Source organism: Aegilops tauschii, chromosome 3 (assembly GCF_002575655.3).
Source record: "Aegilops tauschii subsp. strangulata cultivar AL8/78 chromosome 3, Aet v6.0, whole genome shotgun sequence".
NCBI classification, from domain to species: domain Eukaryota; kingdom Viridiplantae; phylum Streptophyta; class Magnoliopsida; order Poales; family Poaceae; genus Aegilops; species Aegilops tauschii.
This window is the reverse complement of record NC_053037.3, coordinates 408,615,095-408,627,972: the sequence shown is the minus strand read 5'-3', so window position 1 is coordinate 408,627,972 and position 12,878 is coordinate 408,615,095. Positions and strand designations below refer to the sequence as shown.

At 48.9% G+C, this 12,878-nt stretch overlaps 1 protein-coding gene across 1 annotated transcript; it reads right to left on the bottom strand.

The window, feature by feature from the left end:
• Positions 1-10,453: 10,453 nt before the first annotated feature.
• LOC109751513 (uncharacterized) lies at positions 10,454-11,761 on the bottom strand. Its single transcript, XM_020310400.4, has one exon. It carries the CDS (start codon positions 11,665-11,667, stop codon positions 10,777-10,779), a length of 891 nt encoding a protein of 296 aa, XP_020165989.1. The 5' UTR covers positions 11,668-11,761; the 3' UTR covers positions 10,454-10,776.
• Positions 11,762-12,878: the final 1,117 nt, after the last annotated feature.

Below are 12,878 nucleotides of genomic sequence, written 5' to 3'. Positions count from 1 at the left end.
CTACTCCTTCCTTATAAAGATGTGGGTCATCCCAAAAGTAATGTCTTAAATCATAAAAGAATTTTTTTCTTTTGTTGGTATGTGAAACTAGGTGGTATGTATTTAGCAAAAATATAATTAGCATAGTCAGCATACCAAGGAGTGTTATGAGAAACATTTATTGCAGCTAATTGTTCATCAGAGAAACTAGCATCAATAGGTAGTGGGTCATCAAGAATATTTTCTAACCTAGACAAGTTATCAGCCACGGGATTCTCAGCTCCTTTTCTATCAGTAATATGTAAATCAATTTCTTGTATCAAGAGAACCCACCTAATAAGTCTAGGTTTAGCATCTTTCTTTTCCATAAGATATTTATAGCAGCGTGATCAGTGTGAACAGTTACTTTGGAATCAACAATATAAGATCAGAATTTATCACAAGCAAACACAACTAGTAAAAATTCTTTTTCAGTAGTAGCATAATTTCTCTGGGCACTGTCTAGAGTTAAGCTAGCATAATGGATAACATTTAGTTTCTTATCAACTCTTTGTCCTAGAACAACACCAACAACATAATCACTAGCATCACACATAATTTTAAAAGGCAGGTTCCAATCAGGTGGTTGAACAATAGGTGCAGAAGTTAAGGCTTTCTTAAGTGTTTCGGAGGCTTCTACACAATCATCATAAAAAACAAATGGAACATCCTTTTGTAAAGGATTTGTAAGAGGCCTAGAAATTTTAGAGAAATCTTTAATAAATCTCCTATAGAAACCAGCATGACCGAGCAAACTACGAATAGCTTTAATATCTCTAGGACATGGCATTTTCTCAATTGCATCAACTTAGCTTTATCCACCTCAATACCTCGTTCAGAAATTTTATGCCCCAAGACAATACCTTCATTAACCATAAAGTGGCACTTCTCCCTATTCAATACAAGATTAGTTTGCTCACATCTCTGCAAAACTCGATCAAGGTTGCTCAAGCAATCATCAAAAGAAGTTCCATAAACAGAAAAATCATCCATGAAAACCTCAACAATTAATCTTTTCACAAAAATTAGAGAATATAGTAGTCATACATCTTTGAAAGGTAGCAGGTGCATTGCATAAACCAAAAGGCATACGTCCATAAGCATAAGTTCCAAAAGGAAAAGTAAAGGTGGTTTTCTCTTGATCAGGTTATGAAACAGGTATTTGAGAGAAACCAGAATATCCATCAAGAAAACAAAAATGTGTGTGCTTAGATGGTCTTTCTAGCATTTGATCAATAAAGGCCAAAGGGTAATGATCTTTTCTATTTGCTTTATTTAATTTTCTGAAATCAATTACCATTCTATAGCCAGTAACAATTCTTTGTGGAATAAGTTCATTCTTATCATAAGGAACAACAGTAATACCTCCCTTAGGGACACAATGAGCGGGACTTACCCATCTACTATCAGCAGGTGTTGGGGGGGGGGCTCATGGGGCAAGGTAAGGGGGCACACCAGGCCACAAGGGGCTGGGTGCCCCCCTCACCTCAACCCACGCCACTAGGAGGGTGGTGCGCCCCCCTAGGGCAGCCGCCCCCCTGCTTGGGGGGTAAGGCACCTAAGGTGGGCCACCCAAACCCTAGGGCGCCCCATCTATGGCCGCCACCCCCTAGGGGAAATCCTAGGGCGCCCCTCCTCCCTTCCCCCTATATATAGAGGTACAGAGGGAGGGCGGCCGCACCCATCTATGTCGCGGCGCTGCCCTTCCTCTCCCTCGTAGTTCCTCTCCTTCTCTGCAAGGCTTGGCGAAGCCCTGCTGAGATTGCTCCACCACTGCCGCCATCATGTCGTCGTGCTGCCGGAGAACTCGAGCTACTACTTCACCATCGCTCGGTGGATCAAGGAGGTGAAGGCATCATCAAGCCATGCATGTGTTGAACGCGGAGGTGTCGTCCGTTCGGCGCTTCGATCGGGATTTCGTGGACGGATCATGATTGGATCGCGAAGACGTTCGACTACATCAACCGCGTTTCTTAACGCTTCTGCTTAGCGATCTACAAGGGTATGTAGATCCAATCTCTCCTCTCATATATGTTCATCTCCTAGATTGATCTTGGTGAGCGTAGGAAATTTTTTGTTTCCCATGCAACGTTCCCCAACAAATTCGTCGTCGACCGGTGCTTTCAATTTTGAATTATCCACCAACTCTGAGGATCCACGGCATGTTTTTGAAGGTCAGTCTTTCCAGCAGCTTTATTGGGATAATATACCAACTTTTATGGTGTTCCATATACTTGATCAAATGAAGTTTGGTTATTCCCGAAGTCACATTGCCACAATATGGTCACTGTCATCTATACCAACATTGGATTACATTTACAAAAGGCTTAATATTTGCTCTCAGTGCACACTTTTGGGCCATCATGCTGAATCCTACCCGGGTATTGCTTGTGCCTCCTGCTTAGACACATCTTGCCAATGTGAGCCACATGAGCATGATGACATCTACAACCTTGCTAATGCATCTGTTTCACCAACGATTGGACCTTCTTCATGTCACACTTGTGGATCCAGTGAACATTATTTTTATGACTGTCCTGCTCTGGTCCTCTGTCATCGTTGTGGTTGGTTGGGCCACAATAAACGTCAGTGTGGGCTCACCACTGCACTTTACATGTTTTGGAAGCCCAAGTCTCGGCCCACTGCTCATGATATTGCCCGTATACCAGATACCCACGATGGCCCAACTGGTGTGGCTTCGTTGCATTCTCGGAATGACCAAGAATCTAGGGATACTTTACTAAATAATTCTGCGGATAATTTTTCTACGCATCCTCACAGCATCCATAATAATTCTCCTTCTATTCTTGCACTGGCCTTGGCACAATCGCAACGGCAAGAAATCATATTGACATATAATAATGATACACTTCCCGCAAGTCGACGTACTGACACCCGTGGAAGAGTGACCGTCCGCTGTGAATCGTGTGGTGCTCCTGGACACGTGGTGACCTCCTGCTGGGCTACTCGGCGGTCCGCACAGGGCATTTGGGTCCCAAAGACTAGAATCAGCCCCGCCGATACGCCTTCCTCCTCTGCTTTTCCCACCTCCGCTGCTCCTCTGGTTCCTCGCCCGCCCTCGCCCATGGCGAACTACCCTGTCAATGTCGTTCCTTACCTGCCGCAAGGGATGACAATCGAGCTGGGCCCTGAGGATCGTGTCGTGCAGGATGAGATGGTCGTCAGTCCCACTCCGCCGCTGCGCCATGACTTCCTAGCGGTGGCGAAAGTCAACCGCTTCGTCCCGTTCCACCAGAAAGCTGCGTTGCGCCACACCATCAAAGGTTTGCTTCATGAGTCTCACTTCTTTCCCACTGAGGTTGATGATTACCCGCTAGGCATTGCGATCTTTGGATTTCCGAATTCTGTCATTAGAGATGCTGTGGTTGGCACTACTTTTGAGCTTGATGAAGATGAGGAAAATCTGAATACTGTTGTCTCTTTTGTCCCTCATGATGCTGCTCTTAATATGAGGTTAACTACTTATGGTCCGCAAGTGTGGCTCCTATACATTGGTTTCCCTCATGATTATCAGACTTCGCATTACATTCACAAATCAGTAGATAAGTTTGGTGAGCTAATTACCTGGAATAACCCTAGAGGGGATAGGAAGGTTGTGTTGATCAAAGCCAGAGTACTCAGTCTTAGTAGGGTGCCTAAAAGTTTTGTCATGCACCAACTTGGTGGAGCACGGCACTGCTGGACTGTTTGTGTCACGATCTTGAGAAGTAGTGACTGGAATGCTCATATCCCGGATGTCCCTCCGGCGGGCATTGGTCCTCCACCCGCTGACGGAATCCCGCACCCTTTGTTTGGAGAGGGTCTGACGGCAGAGCAGATGTATCACGCGCAGCTGCATAATTGGCTGGCACAGAATGCAGCCCCTAACCAGAACAATGAGGAGGTTCAGCAAGGTAATGAGATTCATTTCCAGCCCAATTGGGGAGTCTGGCCGCCTTCACCACCACCTGCTGTCTACAACTACCAGGCTTGGCTTGCTGCTGAGGGGTTACAAGTGCAAGATGGAATTCTTCTAGTTAACAACCTGCAGGACAGCCCAGGCATGGCCTGGAATGACTCTATCTCTGCTTTTGGATCTTCAGACTCTAGTGCCACAGTCTCTGACACCTATTTCCTAGTACCTCGCAACATTTTCAACAGCATTGCAGCTCATTATGAAGAAGGGGAGAGCTCAACTGTCAGGGCACCTCAGCCTAACTCACTGGATGTGCAAATCTCAATCTCTGCTGCTAGGTTACATTTTGAGATGACAACTAATGGTGACATCATGTCTTCCATGCTGATTAACCAAGGTATTCCTGTAAGAAATCTCAATACCTTCCTCTCTGCTGCAATTATGCCTATCATTGCTGCCTATGGACCTTGCAGTACCGGTTATGGATTCAGATACGAAAGACTGGATATGAGGATGACCATTATTGAACAAGATGGTGTTCTGCAACTGTCGGAAGCTACTCAGATTATGACTGATTTTGGCAATGTCTTACCTCATACACTGTCTGCTCCTCTCACCCTAAGATTAACTGAAATATCTGAGCCATTGTCTGACCTGTCAGTATCAAGTGAAGCTGTGTTGCAGGACAACTCTGCCATTGTTGCCCTTGATAACCCTAGTATTGATCTTGGGGTGGATGTGGCTGCTATTCAGCATATGGAAGATTATCATATGGAGAACTCTGCTCTGGATATGGATATGCAGATCAGTATGCCCACAACTGCTCCACCTGCGTCTGTTGTCACTGCCTCTGCAAGTCGGCGTGGAAAAGCACCTGTACCTAAATCTGTCATTCCTCTTCGCCGTAGCAGCAGATCCAATAAATATGATGGATTCAAAGTTCCACCTCTCTCGGACACCAAGATCAAGGTCTCTAAGGTAAAACCTAGGGTGATTCCCTCTGCTGCTTCCAGCACTGTTGCTTCTGATCCATCTGCAGCCTCTGAGATACCACTACCCACGGCGATACCAGTTATTCAGCATATTGGGACTGTCATGTGTGGAATCCCAGCTGAAGAGCTCACTGATGAGCAGCTCCAAGCATCTCCTGATGATGGCCCACCTTCGGCCCAGGCTTAAGCCCTCTGTCTGGGGCTCATCCTTTTGGCGGTTATCTGCTCGTACTTTCATATTATCCTACCTTTATTATGGTCCTTCATGTTAATTGGAACGTACTTTGCTGGAACGTCCGGGGTTTGAATTCTGATGCAAAACAATTAACACTTTCAAATGCAATCAACTCGTGTGGTTGTGCTGTTATATGTTTGCAAGAGACCAAAAAATCTTCTTTTGATCACACTTTCATTAAGTCTTGCTGCCCTAAACGTTTTGATCAGTTTGATTTTGTGCCCTCCCGGGGGGCCTCGGGAGGCCTGGCCACGATCTGGAATAGTGCCATTTTCACAGCCACTACCATAGCTCACGAAGACTTCGCCCTGGTTACACGTTTTCAATCAACCCAATCGGCTCATTTTTGGACCCTGGTTAATGTATATGGACCTTGTCAAGGGGTCAACCGAGTTAACTTCATTAATTGGCTCATGGCACTAAACATCCCCACTCATGAAGATTGGCTCTTGGTCGGAGACTTTAACTTCATTAGAAGCCCTGATAATAGAAACAAGCCAGGTGGGAGTTATAGCGACATGATTACTTTCAATGACTTTATTCGAACACAAGCCTTAATTGAACTTCCCATTAAAGGCCGCGAGTATACCTGGAGTAACATGCAACTTGATCCATTACTTGAACAAATTGATTGGTTCTTCACAAGCAATAATTGGACAAGCACTTACCCTCACACAATGGTTAAGCCCCTCGGACGACCAGTATCTGACCACATCCCATGCGTCGTTAACATTGAAACTTCCATCCCTCGCTCCAAGCTATTCAGGTTCGAATCTTTCTGGCTACAACATCCAGGCTTCATGCAAATAGTTCAAAATGCTTGGTCAAAACCTGTGTCTTCTCAAAATATGGCAACAGTGCTCTGCAGAAAGTTCAAAACTCTAAGACATGATCTCAAGTACTGGAGCAAAAGAATTTCAAAGCTCTCCATTGCCATAGAAAATTCAAACAGCGCTTTATTGGAAATTGATGGGCTGGAGAACAAAAGACAATTGTACACACCTGAAGTAAATTTCAGGAGAATCCTCAAGGCCCACCACATCAGACTGCTTAACTACCAAAAATTATATTGGAAGAAACGGTGCACCATTCGATGGGTGCAATTCGGGGACGAAAATTCCAAATTTTTCAGGCCATGGCATCTGAGCGGTAAGAAGAAATAATATTGCAACACTGACCACAGATGATGGTATTTGCGTGGAGGATCACATGGGGAAAGAAGTTACTGTTCCACTCCTTTAAACAGCGACTTGGCACTTCCTCTCATAATGATATGAAATTTGACCTTCAAAGAATTATCAAAAGGATTGAAGGTCTCGATGAGTTAACAGTCCCATTCACCCAAGCTGAGATCGATCATGTTATTAAAACAATGCCTGTTGATCGCGCACCTGGCCCGGATGGATTCAATGGAACATTTCTTAAAGCTTGTTGGCCGATAATAAAAGAGGATTTCTATAAACTTGCAACCAATTCTTTGACGGCAACCTCAATCTTGAAAGCATTAATGATGGCTTTATCACGCTTATCCCAAAAAACAATGCTCCCAGTACTGTGAATGATTTTAGACCGATTACTCTTCTAAACTGTTGCCTAAAAGTGATCACAAAAATTTTGGCTAACCGATTGCAGAAGGTCATTCTCAAAATTATTCACCGCAACCAGTACGGATTTCTCAAAGGTCGCACCATCCAAGACTGCCTTGCATGGGCTTTTGAATATATTTATCAATGCCAAAGCTCCAAGAAAGAAATTGTGCTTCTCAAACTTGATTTTGCTAAGGCATTTGATACAATAGATCATGAGGCAATGCTGGTCATCATGAAGAATATGGGATTTGATGACAAATGGCTCGGCTGGATCCAATGCATCTTCTCATCAGGCAAATCTGCAGTCCTGCTAAACGGTGTACCTGGTAGGCAATTCCATTGCAAATGTGGAGTACGCCAAGGTGACCCTCTGTCTCCACTAATTTTCGTACTTGCGGCTGACCTTTTGCAAGCCGCGATCAATGATGCATTTTCACGTGGTGAGATCAGCTTGCCTTTTCCTTGCAATAGCCAGAAAGACTATCCAGTGATCCAATACGCGGATGATACTATACTTGCTATGCCCGCATGCTCTGCCCAAGCCACAACCATCAAGAACATACTCTCTGACTATGCTACTTCAACTGGCTTGAAGATAAATTTCCACAAATCTACTCTCATACCACTGAACTGTGATCCAGATACTATGACTGCATTGGCAGATATCTTTGGTTGTGTCGTTGGCAAGCTACCATTCACCTATCTCGGGCTCCCAATGGGCACTACTAAACCTACCATTCTGGATCTCATGCCCCTTGTTTGCCGTGTAGAGAGAAGACTGTCTGCCACCCTCAATATGATTTCTTACGGAGGGAAACTCGCACTTCTGAACTCAGTCATAACATCGCTAATAATTTTCGCTCTTTGCACTCTCAAGCTCCCGACGGGCATTATTGAGCTTATAGACAAAATCCGAAGAAAATGCTTATGGACAAAGAAAACAGACCAAGGTGACAAGTGCAACTCTTTGGCTTCATGGGACATGATTTGCAAACCTAAAGAGTGTGGAGGGCTTGGCATTCTTAATCTTCAAGTGCAAAGTGATGCATTACTCCTCAAATTCCTCCACAAATTCTATAACCACTGGGACATACCTTGGGTGGAATTAATTTGGAACACATATTACACCACTAAAATCCCACATGCAATAGATCCGTGCAGCTCTTTCTGGTGGCGAGACGTCTCAAAACTCATGCCAGTATATAGAGGAATCAGCAATGTGATTGTCGCAATGGATCTTCGGCTCTATTTTGGAAGGATGTCTGGATTGGAGACGTTTTGGCTGAGACCCACCCCAGAGCCTTCTCCTTCACTCTTCAGGAGGACATATCTGTGAGAGATTTCTTGTGCAGCACGTCTCTTAGTGAAACGTTCCATCTGCCACTCTCCACTCAAGCTCTTGAGTAGACACAAGATTTACAGCAAGAAACCATGCATGTTGAACTCCTAAACCCTCTGACTAATGATGAATGGACATGTATTTGGGGAACCAACTACTATTCAGCCAACAGGTTCTACTCCTTCTACTTCAAAGATATCCATGCACACCAAGCATACAGATGGATCTGGAAATCTAAAGCAACAATGAAGATCAAAGTATTTGGCTGGTTCCTACTCTCGGATAGACTCAACACCCGAGACATGCTCAAAAGGAGACGTTATAACATTGGCAATGATTTTGGATGCCTCCTTTGCACAAATTGCAACAATGAGACAGTGGACCACCTCTTCTTGGAATGCACCTTTAGTCTTGAATGCTGGGACAAAATTCAGATCATGGGCCATGCAGCGCCTACACGTCTAGAGTGGGTGGAACAAGCTAAAATCTCTTGGAATAAACCACTGTTCATCGAAATCTTTATGCTTGCTGCTTGGAGCATCTGGAAGGAAAGAAATAATAAGCACTTCAGAGGAGTGCTCCCATCTCAAGCCTCCTGGCTTGCTAGGCTCAAGGAAGACCTTTCTCTCCTTACTTATAGAGTAGGAGATAAACATAAACCCTTCCTCTCATCCTTCCTTAACTCCTTGTAAAAAGTCTCCCCCCACCCTCATTCCCAAAGGGGATGATTTGTAAATGATCTCATATAACATACCTGCATTCATTAATTAAATTTGCAGTAGGAGACTCTCCTACTGTTTCAGGTGTCAAAAAAATGGGGAGGAGGGGGGCTCCACCACCAGAGACGAGCAGCGCCTTGGCGCCGGCCCCAAGACACCACGCGTCGGCGAGGGGGAGGAGAACTTACCAGCTTTCCGACGCCGACGAGAAACGCGAGACCACCCAAGATCCACCGACGGGGAAAAGGCGGGCCGACCCCGGCCCCCGACTCGAACTTCCGCACGTGCTCCGACACCACCCCGACGACCACAGGAGCCGGCGCCCGGAGGGGGCGGGGGAAGGAGGCGCTGAATCGGAGGCAGAGTCCCTCTTGACCTCGTCAAGGGCCCAGAACCTGTTGCACGACCGAAGGGGACGGGGAGGAGGCAGGGAAGGGGGAGGAGGGGTCGCCGGAGATCCTGGGGCGGAGGGGACCAGCAGCAGGGGGCACCAGCCGGAGAGGAATGTCGGATTTCGAGTTCCGGCAAAAACCTTAAGGTTCGAACACTGGGGTGCGCGCGAAGATCTCCCCCTACCTAATCACGCCCTCAGCCTCACCGCGATCTCTAAGGCTAAACACAACGAACTCGCAACACAAGAGACACAAGATTTATACTGGTTCGGGCCACCGTTGTGGTGTAATACCCTACTCCAGTGTGGTGGTGGTGGATTGCCTCTTGGGCTGATGATGAACAGTACAAGGGAAGACCAGCCTCCTGAGGAGAGGTGTTCTTGTGTTCGATGGACTTGTGTGGGTGAGGATTGCTCAAGATGAGTTGCCTCCTATGGTGGTGGCTAGTCCTATTTATAGAGGCCTTGGTCCTCTTCCCAAATATTTAGCGGGAAGGGATACCACAACGGCCAGTTTGAAGGGAGACAACTAGTACAAGCTATCCTGACAAAAGTAGTCTTCGCCTGCCAAAGGCTCTGGTGGTGACGCCGTCTTGGGCTCCACGGTGACCTCCATCCTGTCGTCCTGCTGGTCTTGGTCTCGTTGCACCGATATGGAAACCTTTGCCTGATACCTCGGTACTCCTCGCCTGCGCTTGCCTCCTTAGCACCAAAGAGGAAACGAGGACGCTGCGATCGCTGGCGCCCTCCTGGCCTTGATCGTCATGGCTTCCGTCACGGGAAACCTCGCGCGGTACCCCTTGCCTTGATCTCTCCGCCCCTCGCGAGCCAGCCTGGTGAGGCCGCTCCCGAGGATGTCTTGTGTCGTCCGCCTCGCGAGGCTTGGCCCCTCGCGAGGGTCTTGAGTGTTCGTTGGTGAAGATGGGCCGTACGGGGCCGCTGGGAGAGCCACGCCGCGGGCCGCAGGCAGGCAAGTCTGGGGACCCCTGTTCCCAGGACGCCGACAAGGAACACACGGGGAGGGGCGACGACGGGGGAGGAGGGGGGAGAGGGGGAGAGGAAGGAGAGAGCCATCTCAGAACCACCGCTAACTCTCAGTTTCATGGAGGTGCCGACGACCGAAGACATGAGCGGCGTCAAGAACCTGCTTAGGTACATTGGCGACACGTTGGACATTGCCTACTGCTACACCACCATCGTTGGTGATGCACATTTGATCGACTATAGCAACATCGACATTGCTGGCGACATTGATGAACACAAGAGCACATCAGGCACATTGTTCTTCTTCAGGAACTGCCCTATGTCATGGCGGTGCCAGAAACAAAAGGTGGTGTCGTTGAGCGACTTCGATTATACCGTGTTAAAAAATTCAAAGAAAACATAATTACCAAGCGATCAGCTTGGAAGCTACCAACAAAGAATTGAAAGAAAACATTTTTTTGAATAATGCGAGTACGGACAGCGCGTTTAGAGAAGAAAACAAGCAACTGTCAAAAAGATCACCGTACTTCGTCAATTATGAACCACCGGCACTTGTTACATGGACGAACCGGTCGGCTGCGCGACAAGGAAGCTCAGCTGCGTGGCCGGCTGGTGACGGTGGCAATGCGGGCGGGGTTGAGCTCAAACCAGACCTGGCGGAACACCTTGACGATGCAGTCGTGGTGCTCCTCGGCGTTGAGCGCCAGGTAGCACGCCAGGAGCGTCTCCAGCTCCTCCGGCCGCCCGATGCGCTTGCTCGTGATCATCTCCACCATCGAGTTGCGGAACTCCCGCTGCGGGTCGCTCGTCCGCCGCACCACCGCGAACCTCTCAAGCCCCGACACGGCCGCCACGTTGCACCGCGGCGAACGGACGCGCACCGCTGCCAGCCTCACGCCCGGCATAGTCCTTCCGGAGAAGGACCGCCGCCCGCCTCCTCGGCGACGGCGCTGGTGGCTCCGAGGCCGCTTCTCTTCGTCCGTGTCGGACGGCAGCGTCAGCACCGGGGTCGGCGCCGTCGCCAGCACACACTGCGGCGGGGAGGCAGCCCGGGAGAACGCGCTGAGGTGGCTGAGCGGCGGGAAATCGCGATCGCCGCCGACAGAGTAGTGGCGTCGGCGGGAGAGCTGGCGCGCGGCCGTGGCCTCAACCTCGGCGCCATCGTTGCCGACCGAGAGACGACGCGGCACGATATCGGTGGCCGCGGGTGACAAGGTATCTGCCGGGCTGCTCCGCGATGCCGGGCTCGGGGTCGTGCCCTCATGGAAGCCGCCGCCGCCGCCGCCGCCGCCGGAGCTCTTGACCTCAGGCGCGGCATGCTTCTTGGGCTTAGAGGAAGCAAGGGCATTGTGCTTAGCCGTGAGCTTGGAGAACCAGGTGAGCGGCGAGAAGGCCGCCTTGCCCTTGCCGCTCTTGCTCTCTTCATGCGCCTGGTCTTGCGGCAGCAGCTGCTGCTGCTTAGATTTCAGCCCCCACCACCTCATGGCTATCGGCTGGTTTCTCTCTCGGTGTTCTTGGTTATTACTATGTGAGCCTGCAGTGTCAGGAGAGAAAGAGTCCGGCGCTACGGGGTGTATTTAAAGCGGGGGGTTTTGGCGGCCAAGCTACGGGCATGATGTTTGAAAGTTCAAAGCTGGGAGCCAAAGTTTTAATAAGCCGTCACTTTTCTTTTGCATGCATGCACCGTGCATTTTGGCTGATTGATTAGCGTGATTGACGCTAATGTTTAGTACCACTCCACTGTAGTGGTAGTACATCATGTTTGGCGTGTCCCTCGCAGACTTCGAAAGCTACAGTAGTGCAGCCTTTGGCGACATGCTAGTAGTAGTAGTAGTACAGAGCCCTGCTGTATGACTTTTGTTGTGATTACCCAGGTCTTGATAGTCTTTATCTGCAGATTATGACGAGGAGATCAATTTGGATGTTGTCAACACAACACCGGCTTAGCGCTGCCATCAGGGACAGTGGGACATGGCTCGGCGTGGAGCAGGACAGGAGGAGTGCAAATTTGGGAACAGAAAGTGAGACGAACCAAAGGGAATCCACCGATCGAGGAGGCGAGCGGAGGCCGGGAGGCGTGATCCCGGCCCTGGCGCTGGCTGGCCACTTGGGCGTAGCTCCTGCGACCCCATTCCACGAGGCCACGACGCAAACTCGCCTCTCGTCTTTGCGTGCGTGCGTGCCCTGCCTTTCCATTCCTTTTCCCCGGGAGGGAGAGAGCGCCGGGGGCAGAGCTGCAGACACGCGCGCTGCGGATTGCGGGAAAAGGGTGGCACCCTGGTTGTTGGTGATTGGGTGGGGCCTGCGCCTGGGGCAAATTTGACAAATTTGACCTATAGACGATATCAAAACACAGAATAAACTATTCATGAAACTATTTCACGCGGCTGACTTTTTGTGTGACGCCCGACACGAAGGCGCCACACTACACTGTGCAACGCCTCACAGATAGGCGCTACACGGCCAGCGTCGCACCCGTGTGATCAGAAAATTATTAAGTCAGTGTGCAGCGCCTGAGAGCTAGGCGCCACACTATACAGTGTAGCGCCTAGCTCCTAGGCGTTGCACTAGTGCAGCGCCTAGCTCCCAGCGCCTGAGAGCTAGGCGCCACGGGTCAGCCGTGTGAAATAGTTTCACGGACAGTTCATTCTGTGATTTGATTTCGTCTATAGGTTAAATTTGTCAAATTTGCCTG